This window comes from Acanthisitta chloris, unplaced genomic scaffold, assembly GCF_000695815.1.
Source record: "Acanthisitta chloris isolate BGI_N310 unplaced genomic scaffold, ASM69581v1 scaffold25187, whole genome shotgun sequence".
NCBI classification, from domain to species: domain Eukaryota; kingdom Metazoa; phylum Chordata; class Aves; order Passeriformes; family Acanthisittidae; genus Acanthisitta; species Acanthisitta chloris.
The window spans coordinates 18641-33216 of record NW_008684660.1 but is presented as its reverse complement, the minus strand read 5'-3'; the positions used below and the strand labels follow the sequence as shown (position 1 = coordinate 33216).

At 55.3% G+C, this 14576-nt stretch overlaps 1 protein-coding gene across 1 annotated transcript in view; it reads right to left on the bottom strand.

Moving 5' to 3' along the window:
• Nucleotides 1-739: 739 nt before the first annotated feature.
• The window catches only part of MYO1D (myosin ID), a gene marked incomplete at both ends in the record, with an annotated part of 32291 nt that continues 18454 nt past the window's right edge, over nt 740-14576 (bottom strand). The window contains 6 exons of the mRNA XM_009079427.1: nt 740-778; nt 3646-3800; nt 6802-6915; nt 9927-10031; nt 10512-10656; nt 11382-11605. Coding sequence (XP_009077675.1) covers nt 740-778; nt 3646-3800; nt 6802-6915; nt 9927-10031; nt 10512-10656; nt 11382-11605 — 782 coding nt within the window. The remainder of the gene's footprint in view (nt 779-3645; nt 3801-6801; nt 6916-9926; nt 10032-10511; nt 10657-11381; nt 11606-14576) is intronic.

The window sequence follows — 14576 nt, the reverse complement described above, 5'->3', positions numbered from 1 at the left end:
GACTGCCCGTCCCTCCAAGAGGGGGAGTCACATCCCTGCAGGGATTTAACAGCGGATGTGATGTGGCACTGGGGACATGGTCAGTGGTGCCCTTGGCAGTGCTGGGGGAAGGGTTGGACTCTATGATCTCAGAGAGCTTCTCCAACCTAAACGATCCTGTGATTCTGTGACAAGAAACCCAAGGTTGGAGCAGAGAGGAGTCACCAGCACTCGTCACTCACCCTGCAGTCACTCAGCTCCAGCTGCTGCAGGTTCCTCCACACTGGTGGGAGAGCCTCGTTACTCACTGCCAACGGGAGGTGAAACATCCAACTGCCTGCAGGGTGTGTGTGGGTGCAGTGTGGGGTGACCTGGGCATCCAAGTCCTGCCTTAGTCACACTGAGGTGAGAGGCCTGGGCTAGCCAGAGCTTTCCTCCACACACACTCCCTCCAAGCAGTGTTTCTACCTTGTTCCAAGCTCATCCACGAGTCCTGTTCCTTTCCCTTGTCACTCACAGCTTCTCCTGGCCAGTTTGCAGGGTACAGCACCAGTGGAGCTGTTGGAGTGGCACGAGAGGACTATTAACATTCAAAAGTCTTCATGTAATTCCTTATTATAAAGCAAATTAATTCCAGCCTGAGCCAAACTCAGCCCCAACCAGCAGCTGGGCAAACACACATCCCTCCACGCTGCACATGTACAACCTGGGCAGACACAAGCAGTGATGAACACTCTGAGAATTGCCATCCCTATCCCACTTGTCCCAGGGAGGGACCTGGAGCTCTCTCCTGCTCAGACTGGGAGGTGGATGGAGGCTCTGACCACAGCTCCCAGTGCCACTCCAGAGACCCTGCAGTGAGGCAGGAGGAACCTGCAGGTCCTGGGGCCCTCCTACCAACCCTGGGCAGGTTCCTAATGCACCACAAGGGCTCAAAGATGGCACTGAGCACTGTGCTGAGCAACTCTGCAGAACAGGATCCCCTCCCACCTCACCCTGACGCTCAGCAGGGCGAAACACAACGTGTGCTGACTGCTGAAGTGACCAACTTATGATTAAGTGCTTTAATCACCCACTTTATCCTCTTCAAAAGCTCCTGGGAGGAAGTGTCACTGCTTGGATTCGGATGTGAACGCCAAGCCCAAGTGTGCCAATCTCATGTGGCTGAAAGGTTTGCAGCAGCTCAGGGTCACTGGGGTCAGGCACCAAAATAGCTTTTCTTTCCTCTCTTTTCAGCAAGAAAAGGAAAAGGATTCATTCAGCAGATGCTGCTGTGTCCTGCACATGGCTGGAGGCACCACAAAAGCATCTTTTATGCTTCCATGAAGACCAGCGAGTAAGATGCTCTGCGAGTGGGGAAATGACTTCAGTCTTTTTGCCTGAAAGAGAAATAACCCCCAACACACCATGCCTTGCCCTCCTTCCACCCCAGCACCTTCTCTCACCCCCAGCCTGGCCCTGCCGTGCTGGGGCACTCCTGGGTGTGCTGAGGACCAGAGGCAGCAAGGCCCCAGGGAGCTGTGCTGGCTGCACCAGGACTGCAGGGCTTGTCTCTCTAATCAAACCGAGCCATTTTCACCAAAAAGCCCTCACTGAGAATGATCTTTGCTACCTCTCTCCCTCACTGTCAAATCTCAGGATCCAGCAGCCACATAAAACCTGTTTCCCTGGGAAACCACACTAAAAATAGCCAGGCTGGCTGTGGATCCGGGGCTGGGGTCGGGGAGCTGCGGCGAGGCCGAGGTGGCACCGAGGGTCAAACTCTGCCTCGCTGGCCCCAGAGGCTGCAGCCCCTGTCAGACCTGTGCCCCTGGCTGTCCTCAGCCCCCACAGCCTCTGCAGGCCCCAGCAGGGGACACAGCAGCACATGGAGCACCTCCAGCCCCAGCTCCGTGCTGAGATGAGCCAAGGAACCAACAGGGTTGGTTCCCACATCCTCTGGGATGTGGGAAATGCCAGTTGGGATTTTAAGCCAGAGATTTAGTGGAGTCAGAGCATTATCCTCTTTCCTGTTGGATTTCTAGTCTTAGGATTTTCATCCTGAGGAAATTAACCTGGAAACCAACAGGGTTGGTTCCTGGGATCCAGCTGGGGTGGGCTGAGGGGGTATGAGGAGAGGTTGTCCAATGGGATGAACTTTAAGGTCCTTCCAACCCAAACCATCCTGGGATTCCATGATTCCATGAACACGCAGAATGCTGATGACTTTCCATCCTTGCAAACCCATTTACAACAACCTCCAAAAATGCACTAGAGTAAGTGTGAAGCACTTGTTAAATAAATAACCAGCTCTGATGGATTATTTTCACCAGGAAAAAGAAAAGATGCTCAACACAAGCTCAACACAGCTCAGAGTCTCCACGATGGAGCTAAAAGCCTAATTTCCCCCAAAATTACCAGAAGCTTAAGGCATCCTGTGATTCCATGGCAATGCTTCAAACAGCAGCAGTGCCTGGAGCCAGTGCAGACAGGGAGCCCAAACTGGGAACAGTGTCTCACTGGGGGAAATCCCCAAGGTCTAAACGCTGCAGTAAACCCAGTGGTGTCTGAGGAGCTGAGGAAGGAGCTCGAGTGGTGTCTGAGGAGCTGAGGCAGGAGCTGAGGCAGGAGCTGAGGCAGGAGCTGAGGAAGGAGCTGAGGAAGGAGCTGAGGCAGGAGCTGAGGAAGGAGCTGAGGAAGGAGCTGAGGAAGGAGCTGAGGCAGGAGCTGAGGAAGCAGCTGGGGAAGGAGCTGAGGCAGGAGCTGAGGAAGGAGCTGAGGAAGGAGCTGAGGAAGGAGCTCGGTGCTCATTGTCATTCCTCTCGCAGCCCCTCACAGGCTGGAGCCAGCACTGCAGCACACCCCGCGGCGCCGCCACCGCCTCCTAACTGGGTCACCAGTACCACCACGGTGGAGCTCCTCGGCTGCTGTTTGGGTCGTGGGCAGTCACTGGGGTCCCCACCCGAGGGACACTGGGGGAGGACGGAGCTGGTGGAACAGCAGTGAGGTGGGAGGGGTGTCCACAGGGAGACGCCTGACACTGCTCCCTGGGGGAGCTGTGTCCTCCCGGGCTGGTTGTCTCCTCCCTCACCATCACTGCTCACCACGGAGCTGCTACCTGGGCTCCCACCGTGGGTCTGGGTGTTTGGAGGGAGCTGCTGCTCTGGGATATGGGAAATGCAGGTTGGGATTTTAAGCCAGAGATTTCACGGAGTCAGAGCATTATCCTCTTTCCTCTTGGATTTCTAGTTTTAGGATTTTCATCCTGAGGAAATCAACCTGGAAACATTCCTCCCTGCCCCAGGGACTCCCTGCCCAGCTCCACAGTGGGATTTAGGAGGGGAAATAAAGGAAAAAAGAAAGAAGAGAGAATTGGGAACAAACCCCAACCTTGATTTTCTACGTTAAGAGTTTGTAGGAAGCATTCAGGAGCCACTGTGCCACACTCCAAATGCAGCTTCGGTGACACTTCCCCCAGACACCCATCTCTGGCACACAGGGAAGGCAGAAGAGGCAACAAAGGGCTGCAGCTAAACAGTATGTCCCAAAACTGCCAGGGAAACACACAGCTCTGCTCTGCCAGGAGGGCAGGGAGGTAACTCAGCCACAGCTCCTGGCCAGCACCACGACTCCAGGAGATGATCTGGCACATGAGTGTAATTCAACCAAGCCACCCCCAGCACTGACCTCTTGAAGTGATTTGCCAGGACTCCCACCAGCTCCCCGATCCTGCTGTCGCTGGAGGGATCTTTACTGAAGAGACACACAATGAGATCCTTGTTGTCTTTGGTGTGGAAGACCACGAGCTGGTCCTTTCCATTGGAGACACTCAGACCCACCAGCTGGGGAGAGAAAGGGAGAATTGAGTCACATACATCGACAGAACAACACTGATGTCCCTGGGAGTGCTCCAGGCCAGGCTGGATGGGCTGGGAGCAGCCTGGGCTGGTGAGAGGTGTCCCTGCCCAGGGCAGGGGTGGGATGAGCTTTAAGGTCCTTCCAACCCAGACTATTCCAAGATTCTACATGCCTTTGTCACTTTGCTACTTGATGAGGGAAGAGGAGAGGGGAGAGGGGAAAGGAGAGGAGAAAGGAGAGGGAAAGATGCTGAGTACAGAGGGAACACAGGACCTGCCCTGCACACTTCAGGGCTACATGACTCTTCTGAGCCACTCGGAGATCTGCAGGGAGAAGCCAAACTCTCCTACAGGTGGAGACACCCACGTATCATTTCCTGGGAATCCAAGTCTCATAATTCCCTCCTTAAGGGAAAAGATTCCTGTGTATCCCCAGGGCCTGTGCTGAGGGCTGTGGGCACCAATCATAGCTGGAGACTCCCAACCCTCTGAGAACAGGGAGCTGGAGTGTTCCTGATTTGGCTCAGCACTCACTACAAACCTGTTCCAGCTCTGGACATCTCACACACCCCAGCAAAGCCCAGAGTGGTCTGTGCCCTATTTTGGGGATGAAACACCACACCAGGCTGAATCCCTGGGATTCTGGTGGTGTGTCACCCTAGTTCCAGCCTTCTGGAACGACAGCAGCTGCTGCTCGTGGCCCTGGGCAGAGACCTCCTGCTACCAGTGGCACAACCACCCAGCACAGGTGGAGCTGCTTCCCTGCTCAGGCTATTCTGGGGCTCTGAAATGCTTTCCAAACGAGCTGCACTCCGTGCAGAGGCATTAACAGCTGCCTGGCTTTGTAGTGTCCCTTCAAATTAATTTGCATGCCTAAATACCCTCCTGTGAACACAATGGCACCACGGGGACTGCTGCCAGCAAGGTCTCAAATGTGCAGCGAGTGTGAGCGATGAACACGTCGCAGTGTCGGATTTGAAAAGGCAATTTAAACATTAATTATTCAACAGAATCCTGTTAGGAGTCCAAGAGCCCTTCAAAATCTTCCCGTTTCACCCCTCCCCTTAAGACTCTCTGAACAAATAAATGCAACACAAAAGAAATCATTGCAGGGAAGGTGCTTATCTCAGTATTTACCAACACTAATATTGGCTCTGCTTGAAGAGCAGGAAAAGCTTCCACAGAACATCCTTTATTGTGCTCAGCACTGCACAGGGCAAGGAGGCTGCAAGAGCATTTCTGCTGCTCAGGAGCCTTTTAATTCCTCTCTGCCGTTATCTGTTTGCTTTGAATTCAGGGAAGAACAAAAAGGTAACTGTATATTGGCACTTCTGAGGCAACAGCCTTAGCTGCACATGGAAAATCCACACAGAAAACCCCCAAAGCAGCATCCTGGTACAGCAAAATCACTGGGGCTGAAGGGGAAGTTATTGCTTGTCATTTGGTGCACAGAATTAGACATTTCTCACACAGGACTCAAATAACAGAGCCATGGGATGGTTTGGGTCAGAAGGGACATTAAAGCTGCCCCAGTGCCACCCTGCCCTGGGCAGGAACACCTCTCACCAGCCCAGGCTGCTCCAACCCCATCCAGCCTGGCCTGGAACACTCCCAGGGATGGAGCAGCCACAGCTCCAGGCAAGCTGTGCCAGAGCCTCAGCACCTCCCAGGAAAACCTCCTTCCTTCCACCTAACCCAGACCAGACTATTTGGTTTCCAGCCCCCTGCCCCGGGGCAGTGCCCACACTGCAGGGATGCTCTGGGTGCTCCTCCAGCCATGCCCAGGCCCCAGCTCAGGCCCTGGGGAGCTGCAGTGCATTCCTTCAGCTGAAAACAGGTTTGTGGTGGCAGCAGACATCAGCTGACTGTCTCCAGCGAGATTTCCATGGAAACGCCCCCGAAGGATGCTGCTGTGTTGACAGGGAGGTTTGAAACGCTGACAGCAAGTGGCACCCGAGCGGGCACAGGATTCCAGCTGGATCCACCTCTGCTGTGGCAAGGGTGACACCTCCACACGCAGGACAGAGCTGACACACAGACACATCTCACCGGTGGCAGCAGTGCCCATTTGCTGCCCAAAACCCTTCGTGGCGTTTCACTCCCGAAAGGGAAGGAATTGCTCCCTGTGAGGGTGCTGAGACACTGGCACAGGCTGCCCGGGCAGGCTGTGGCTCCGAGCGTTGGCACACACTGCTCTGCACAGGCAAACGGCCCCGAGCAGCAGGATGTGCCGAGGCCCTGGGGCAGAGAGCAGGAGGAGCAGGAGGCTCTGCTGCCCGAGCAGGATCCCTGCAGCCCAGCACGGGGACAGCTGCAGCCGAGCTAATCACTCCCTCCAGTGTGCAGATTAGAGCCCACCCTCACCCTAATCCCAGCTCTGCCCTCTCAGCGGTACAGACACCAGATTGGCTGTTCCCCCAGTGCAGGAATCCCAGCACAGCATTCCCGAGCAGGCACCAGGCTCTGCGGCTCCGAGATAACGGCAGACAAACAGGCAGAGTCCTCCCTGCAGGGTGCTGAGGAGGAGGAGAAGTGATCCCCATCCCCTCCTGCCCCTGCTCATCTGCCTCGTCCCTGGCAGCTCCACCCCCAAGGCCAGAGCTGCAATTCCGAGTTTAGCTCTGGTGAGATTTACATTAAACACGAACAAATACAGTGAATCGATCAATCCGAGCACGCCAGGAAGGGCCAGCCAAACCCTCAGAGACACAGCAAGAGTGCCACAAGCTGCTGGGAAACGCTGACCCAGGGCCTGGATCCTGCACACAGCAAACAGCTGAGAGGGAGGAAGCAGCAGGAGAGGCAGTTGGGGGTTTAGCTTTGATTTCACGCACTGGAATTGGTGTTGTAGCTGTTTAGACATCAAATACACTGCAAATGGCAACCCAAGGTCTTCTCCCACTTTGTGGACATGAAAATGGAGCTAAAGAGGAGATGCAGAGCCCTGAGAGAGCCTGAGCTGAGGTTCTCCAGCCCCTGCACTTACATTATAGAGGGGGATGGTCTTCATCACCCTGTACTGCTTCATGGGGTCCATCTTGTAGAGGTGCCTGTCAGTGATGAAGATTGCTCTGTCCTCCACCTTGTTGAAGCGATTGACCTGTAAAGAAGCTGATTTTCAGTCCCCCTGATCACTGCAGAACATGCAGATGAACCTTTGCAGCAGTAAATGTGCCAAACTCACATAGCAAATACCCAAAACTCAACTCCCAAACTGGTTTTCTCCACAGATCCTGCCCCAGTGAATGGAAGATGGACACTATAATCCTGTTTTGCTGACAGAGAAATGCAGAGTGTCAGAGCAGCAACATTCCCAGTTATCCAGCAGAACTGTGGCACTCTGGGGAAGCCCAGGGCTGCACTCCAACCACCCAGGCTGGATGAAGCCTTGAGCAACCTGCTCTGCTGGGAGGTGTCCCTGCCCAGGGCAGGGGTTGGGGCTGGATGATCTCTGAGCTCCATCCCAACAGCCCCACAATCCATGACACATGTGCCTTTGGCACCCCAAGAGCTCAGGATGACAGCCCAGAGCTGAGGCTTTGAAAGCAGGTGCTGTGACCCATCCTTGTTCTGGGTTCTGTCCCTCCATCCCTTGTCCCAAGTCCCTCTCCATCTCTCCTGGAGCCCTTTAGGCACTGGAAGGGGCTCTGAGGTCTCCCTGGAGCTTCTCCACGTGAACACCCCCACTCTCCCAGCCTGGCTCCAGAGCAGAGGAGCTCCAGCCTTGGAGCATCTCCGTGGTCTCCTCTGGACTCACTCCAGCAGCTCCACACCATCTCAGCTGGCAGATGCCCCTTGGTGCTAAATGGTGACATGGCAGGATGCAAAGTTTTGCCAGAAGTATGTAAGAAAGCAGGACACAAAGCAGAAATTGTTCGTCACTAAGGCAAGATGGAGTCATCAGTGTATCACAGCCACAGAGATGTTTATTAATCAACTGAGAAGGGTAGACAAGGGTAAGACGTGGTGAGGCGGATGAGCATAAATAGGATTTTCCAGGGTGAAGTCAGGAGACAACCAGAGAACTTAAATATTCTCAGTCAAGAGGCAGCAGAGTGACAAAGTTCAGAGCAGATAAAGGCACAAAATGCAAATGGGAGAGCTGTGACAGCTTTACGTTAACAGCACCAACCCAGGAAACGTAGCTGAGGATGATTTCAGACAGCTTGGGATAGATCTTGGCACAGACACAGCTCGAGGCAAGCAGAGCCTTGGCATGGGGAAGGAATCACACAGGAACAACGTCCTGGTGCAGGGGCTCACCTGGAATAGCCTGGGAAGCACTGGGGTGGGGAATGTGAAGGAGACTCCAGTGGTTCAGAGAAGGTGAAGATGATGATTGAGGGCCTGGGAAGCCTCAGAGGAGGAGATGCTGAGTAACTGGGATTATTTTGGGAAGCAGATGAATGGGAGAAAAAACCCTAAAGGCTACAAAGCACTGAATGGCCCAGAGAAAGTAGGTTAGGAGTGCCTGGTGCCACCCGTGGAGGTGTGAGCAGAGCAGCCCAGGCTGTGCAGCTCCACCAGCCCTGGGAGCAATCGAGTCCAACCCTTCCCCAGCACTGCCAGGGCCACCACTGACCACGTGCCCAGTGCCACATCCACATGGCTCTTACACTCCTCCAGGGATGTGACTCCACCTCTGCCCTGGGCAGCTGTGCCAGGGCTGAACAAACCTTTCCAGGAAGAAATTCAGCTGAGGAGATGTTCCAAAGGAGCTTCAGCAGCTTATCTCACCTGAGGAGCAAATCCTGTTTGCTCCACAACCCCTGTCCTTCCAGCTCTTCCCAAGCAACCACTCTGCTCCAGGTGCCTCCTGCACCTGCAGTGTGTGTGAACAGTCCCTGCTGTGGTGTGGAAGGAAACTGCCCCGTTGGGCAGCAGCTCTGAGGAGATTCAGACACGTCAGCCCCAGTGCAAATGCCACTCTGGGCCTGTAGGAGTAGACAAGCCTTATGTTCTCAGCTCCAGCTTCTCCTGCCCGGAGAACAGCCCTTCCCAGCATTGTGTTCTCTGCACCTTCTGGGCAGCTTTTATTTATAGCTTGGTGATCTGAACCAGTGAATCAGTCCTCATTTAGCTTCCTGACAAGCTCAAGGGGAAAATGAAGGTCTGGCCTAGAGCTGGAAAAGCTTCAAGTAAGTTTTTCAGGTCTCTGTCAGTGGCTCTGGGCACCACAGGGCATCGACCTTTGGGAGAGATGCTGCTCTCAGGGGAGGTTGGTGCCACGAATGACAGGGGAAAGTGGGAAGAAAAGCCTTATTCTAAAATAAAAAAATAGAATCTGTTGTTTCCTAGGTGATTCAACCAAATCTGGAGGTTTGTATGAAATATGCATTTGGTTTCCTAAGGCAAAAACCTGCAGATTTTGTTTGAAAAAACGAAGAGCAGCACAATGCTGAGAAGAGATGGATTTCTCCCACAGGCAGGAATGACCTGCTTCTACCTGTACCTGCTGCCAGGAAGCAAGCACAAAGCACATGTACCTCCCCCAGCAGGACTTCACAGCCTCTTCCCAGCCCTCCTGGAAAAACAGCTCCAGTCCTAACAGCCACTTGTTAGCATTCACTCCAGGGGCTGAACCAAGACCCCACACACATCAGCTCTCAAAACAGCACAGGCACAGGAGGTACAGAAAGGCCTGTTGGGATGCTCAAAGGTTTCTGCACACGCCAGAGACACTAAATTGCTGCTCAGACTTGCCTAAAGGCAGGAGCTCTGTCCTTGCAACGAGGGAACGGGATAAGGAATATCCTCTGCCCTGTGCTTGCACAGGGGATTGTCCTTGGCAGCTCAACCAGGAGCAAGTGGGAAACACACGGACTTAAAAGCTTAATAGTTGTGTAACAGCAAGGAAGATCAACACCCACACCAGGTACGTGTTGCTCAGTCACCCTGAGTGACTCCCCTGACCATCACTCCACACCTGCCAAACCCACAGCTCCCACCATCTCATCCCTGAGAACCCAGGACTGCCCTTTTCACACCTCTCCCAGTTCACCCAGAAACAGCAACAGCTGGTACAGCACAGCACACTCCAGTGGTTCCAACACCCCCAGGGTCAGCTCTGCCCTGGGCTCCCCAAGGCCTTCCCAGCCCTCGCGCCGTTACCTTGCGGACGTGGCAGGAGAAGAGGACGTTCATGTACTTGTCCTTCCTCTTCAGCTCGTTGGCAACAGGGGTGAAGGAGCCTGTGCTCTGAGGGTTGTCTGGTTTCTGAAAGAGCAGAGACAGGCACAGGACTCTCCTTGCTGACAGAAGGAGCTAGGCCCAGGCTGGATGGAGAGGACAGCACAGCCAGGGCTCTCTCCAGCCTCTGCCTGGCCACGGAGCAGCTGGAGGTGTGTGCTTTGTCCAACCAAACCTCAGCAGAACAAAAGGTTTGCAGGAAGGATGGAGCACAGGGAATCAATCAAAATTGCCTAGAATTTCTTTGTTCCTGTTCCTTTTATGCTGTTCCCATTACCTGCAGAGTTTCAGGCTTACACTGAGGTTTACCTGGCACTGCTAAGGCCTCCAGTGCTGCTCAGCCTTCACACAAACCACTGCTGGAGCAGGGCAAGTCAAGGTTCTGAGCCACATAAACCCACTTACACAGCAAATTTCAGAGTCCTGCTCCCTCCCAAGCAACCAAGAGTCACCTTTCCAAATTCCACCCCCTGAGCACCCCTTGCCCAGCCACTGTGTAGTACTCACCAGCACAATGTAATTGCCCTGCCAGGCTCTCTGCAGGCCAATGTCAGCTCTGTGACCCTTCAGCACCTCCATGGCAGCAACCTTGGCCCTCAGCTGAGGTAGCACTTCTGGTGGGACACTCCGGATGAGCTCCCCTGCTCTCCACCTGCCACAGAACACCGAGTCAGTCCCACAGCCTGTACCATGGCCAGGACTCCTGCTGCCAGACCAGCACAACAGGGACACCCCTAGGGAGCCCTTCCAGAGCATTCCTAAAGCTGGAAATGCCAGCTGGCATTTTAAAGTCACACATCATCTCCAGCTCCTGACAGATTTCACTGCCACACTCCCTGTCCCACCCCCACTGCAGAAACACTGCCTTACTGTAAGGAGTCCTAAGGAAGGTGGGAAGATTCCTCTTCTCTCCCCCCTCATCCAACAGCAGCTGCTCTGCTCTTTAAAACCAAGCAGAGAGGCCAGAAAGAGGCCCCAGAAGGACATGCAATGTCCATGCTGACTCAGGGACTTGGAGCACCCTGGGCTGGTGGGAGATGTCCCTGTCCAGGGCAGGGGTGGCACTAGATGAGTTTCAAGGTCCCTCCAACCCAGACCATTCTGGGATTCTGTGGTGCCTCCAGTGTGTCTCTGCGTCTAGTGCTTGATCTCACTGAGCCTCACCACGGCCTCAGTGGATCCCCAGCTCTCTGAATTCAACCCTTCATCCTCTTCCAACCCAAACCATCCAGCGATTCCAAGACTCAATGATAAATCTTGGAAAGAGAGCAATTCCTTGTCTGGTCGGGACAAAAATCCACTGACAGCTCCATCTCTGCTGCCCAGCCCACGTTCTTGGCCGTTTTCTCGGGGTTCAGGGGCAGTCAGGGTGGGTACCTGTGGTAGATGGCCTGCAGAGCCTCCTCGAAGCGGCGCAGCACCTTGGGGGGAGTTGGCCACTGCAGGTGCCTGCCCAGGCCCGGCGTGCCCCGCACGCCCTGGAAGCGCCGCGCGACCTCGCGGACGTAGGACTTCACCTTGTAGCGCCGGTAGTGCCTGAGGATGGTCAGGGCAGCCTTGGTCCTCCTGTAGCGCAGCCGAGCCAAGGTGCCTCTCCACACCTGGGGCAGGGACAAAGGGCTTCAGCACCGACGCGACGCGGCGCGGGACAGCTGGGGAGCTGCTGTCTCTGGGCAGCGCGGGGGGAGCAGCATCCCCTGCACACACACACACAGCTCAGCTCTCGCTGCCAGCACACCCAGTCACAGCTGCAGGGCAGTTCCAGCTCCCCCAGCACGAGCCACACGAGGGGCAGCTCGGGGCTCCTGCAGCCACAGGCTCAAACCCAGGGCAGGACCTCACCCAGGGGTGCAAGGCTGAATCAAACCAGCATCTCCCTGTCTGGGGGCAGAGCAGGCTCCTGACCACAGGAATCTGACAGATCTCACCAACCAGGGTCAAATCACTGAGATCTACAGAGCTCTGGAGCAATTTGTGCCCTTTTCTGAAGCAGAGTTGGATTGCTTGAGATACCAGGCACAGACTGAAGAGTCACAAAATGCATCTGCAAGGGATAATACAACGTCCCTGTAAGAGATAAGGACAATAAACTACATCAACTGAGTACAACCCTAGTGCTAACTTCTCCTTTTTCAATTTACTAAGAAGAGAAATGAGGAACAAAGAGGTCTTGGTGGCAGCAAAACAACCTCTGAGCGTCGCAAAGGATCTCAAGAACAGACCTCACGCGGCAAATCCGCGTAAGCTCCCGAAGACTTGGTAGAGCTCCACGTCTGTCTGAGCTGGTTTGGACACAGGACACGGCCCTGATGTGGCCTGCCTGGGCTCCTGAGGGGAGTCTCTCTCTGCAGTTGTTTTTCCACCAGTCAGACACCGGCGGAACAAAGGCTGAACAGATTGCCCCGATGTTGGATCAGCTGCATGGCTGCAGAAATTGGCTTCACAGCAAGAGGTGTCACAGTCCACAAACAGTGGCCTCCCAAATCCAATTATCCTGCCCAGGCAATGCCCCTGGGCTACACATAGGCAGCAAACTAGTAATGAAAAGCATGTCCTCAAATCAAGTTGTCATAACTGGATAACCTCCCTGCTAGTAAGGACCTTCCCATGGCAGAGCCTCAGAGGGGCCGAGACAGCCAGAGGTAAGAGCAAACTTCTCCCGGGGAACGGGGGACAAATATTATCACAACTAATTGTTTTTCTGGTTTGATGTTCTTCTGTTCAACCACAGAGATCGTTTCTGCTTACAGCAGCCACCAGTGAGGCTGAGCTGCCGTGGTGAGCTGCCTGATGGTCCTGCAGCTCCTCCAGAAACAGAGACCATTCACCATGTCCAACCACCATCCTAACACTGCTGGGATGAGGATCCAGCAGCTCACGTCACCCTCCAGAGACCCGGGAGCCAGGGGCAGCTCAGCTCCCACGTCACCAGGGAGCTGCTGTTCCAGCACCTTTGAGCCACTGCAGCAGGGCCAGGGCACACCAGCCTGGACAGAGAGCCCTGTCCTCCACGGGCAGGAACAGACCACGCGTCCCTCACCCCTCCTGGGGCTCTCCCTGCAGGACAGAGAGCCCTACCCACCCTCCACGGGCAGGAGCAGACCCAGGTGTCCCTGGCCCCTCCTGGGGCTCTCCCTGCAGGTCACCCTCCCTTCCCACGGGCACTGACTGTCCCCATCTGACCTCCTCAGCTTGCCCTGCAGCTCCCGAGACCCGAGCCAACTTCCACCCGAGCTGACAAGAGGAACAGCAGACTCGAAGAAACAAGTCCATATATCTTTCAGGAAAAATCAGCCTCAGGGTAGAGCAAACCTCAAATCAGAGTGACATTGCTGGAAAGGCTTCAGCTCGAGCTCCGCTGCCATCTGCCTCCGCGGAGCACCGAGGCCCAACCAGCAGACAGAGCTCCTGGCCAGGCACAGCCACCCGAGCGCGCCAAGCCCGACGGGCAGAGCACACCAGGAGTGCCTGGCAGCACGCCGGGGAGCAGGGGGGGAGAGGGGTGATGTGAGGGGGATGGAGGAAGGCTGAGAGCACCACAGAACACAGGGGTCAGGACACCCCTGCACTGAGGCTCCCCAAAATCCTGTGTGGAGGAGATTCCAAAGCAAACAGCTCTGCTGTGGGTCAGCACAGAGCCACTGGAAAGGGGGAAACAGGCCTAAAGAAAGGCAAACCCTGCAGAGCCCAGGGGAGGCAGCCAGGCCGGGCCCGGCACGCCGGGATGGCCTCATCTGCAGATCTCCCATGGAAAAAGGGATAATCTAGATTTGACCTAGATGCTGCAATCTCTGCAAGTGCAGAGAAAACCCACTCGGTGCCCAATCCGAACACATGAGCAAGCAAACAAAGGCCCAGGATTCAGCAAACACATGCAGCTCATCCGAACGAAACCACGGGGCTGTACTGGGGAGCAGTTCTGCAAGGAACTGAGCCTTGGAAAAGTCCTTGCTGTCTGCTGTCCCACACCTCCTCCCACACTCCCTCTGCCTCACACAGAGCTCCCCACACAGCTCCCCAGGCTCCCACCCAGGCCAGGTGAGCCCACATGGCACTGCCAGGGCCCTGGGGCTTGGGGCAAGGCTCAGGTCTGAGCAGGTTCAGCGACACAGCCCTGATTGCTGCTGGAGGGTCACCTCCTCGGGACAGGGTGAGGGGCTCAGCCCCTCAGCCCCCCCAGGCTGTGACCTGCCTTTTCCCGAGTGAATTCAGACCCCACAAAGGCTTGAGGCAGAGGGTTGAAATCCAAGCCTCCCTGCTCTGCCAGGTCCCATCTCAGAGCTGACACACAGCGAGGGGGAAGAGCTGCTTCATTTCCCGAGTGCTGCTTTCACATGAGTCAGCTGAACTGTGCTCATGCTACGGCTCTGCCTAATGGCAGCATATTCCACTAGCTGGCAAGGAGAGAAGGGTCCCACTCAGAGACTAATCAGCTGGTTCCTACAAGAGTGTGTCCAGTAACAGCCACAACCACCACCCCGGGACAGCAGCCGGAGCAAACCACCCGTGTGGGACACAGACAGGGACACACGCGGCGACGGACGGAGCTGTGCTGGGCCCAGGCTGCTCCTG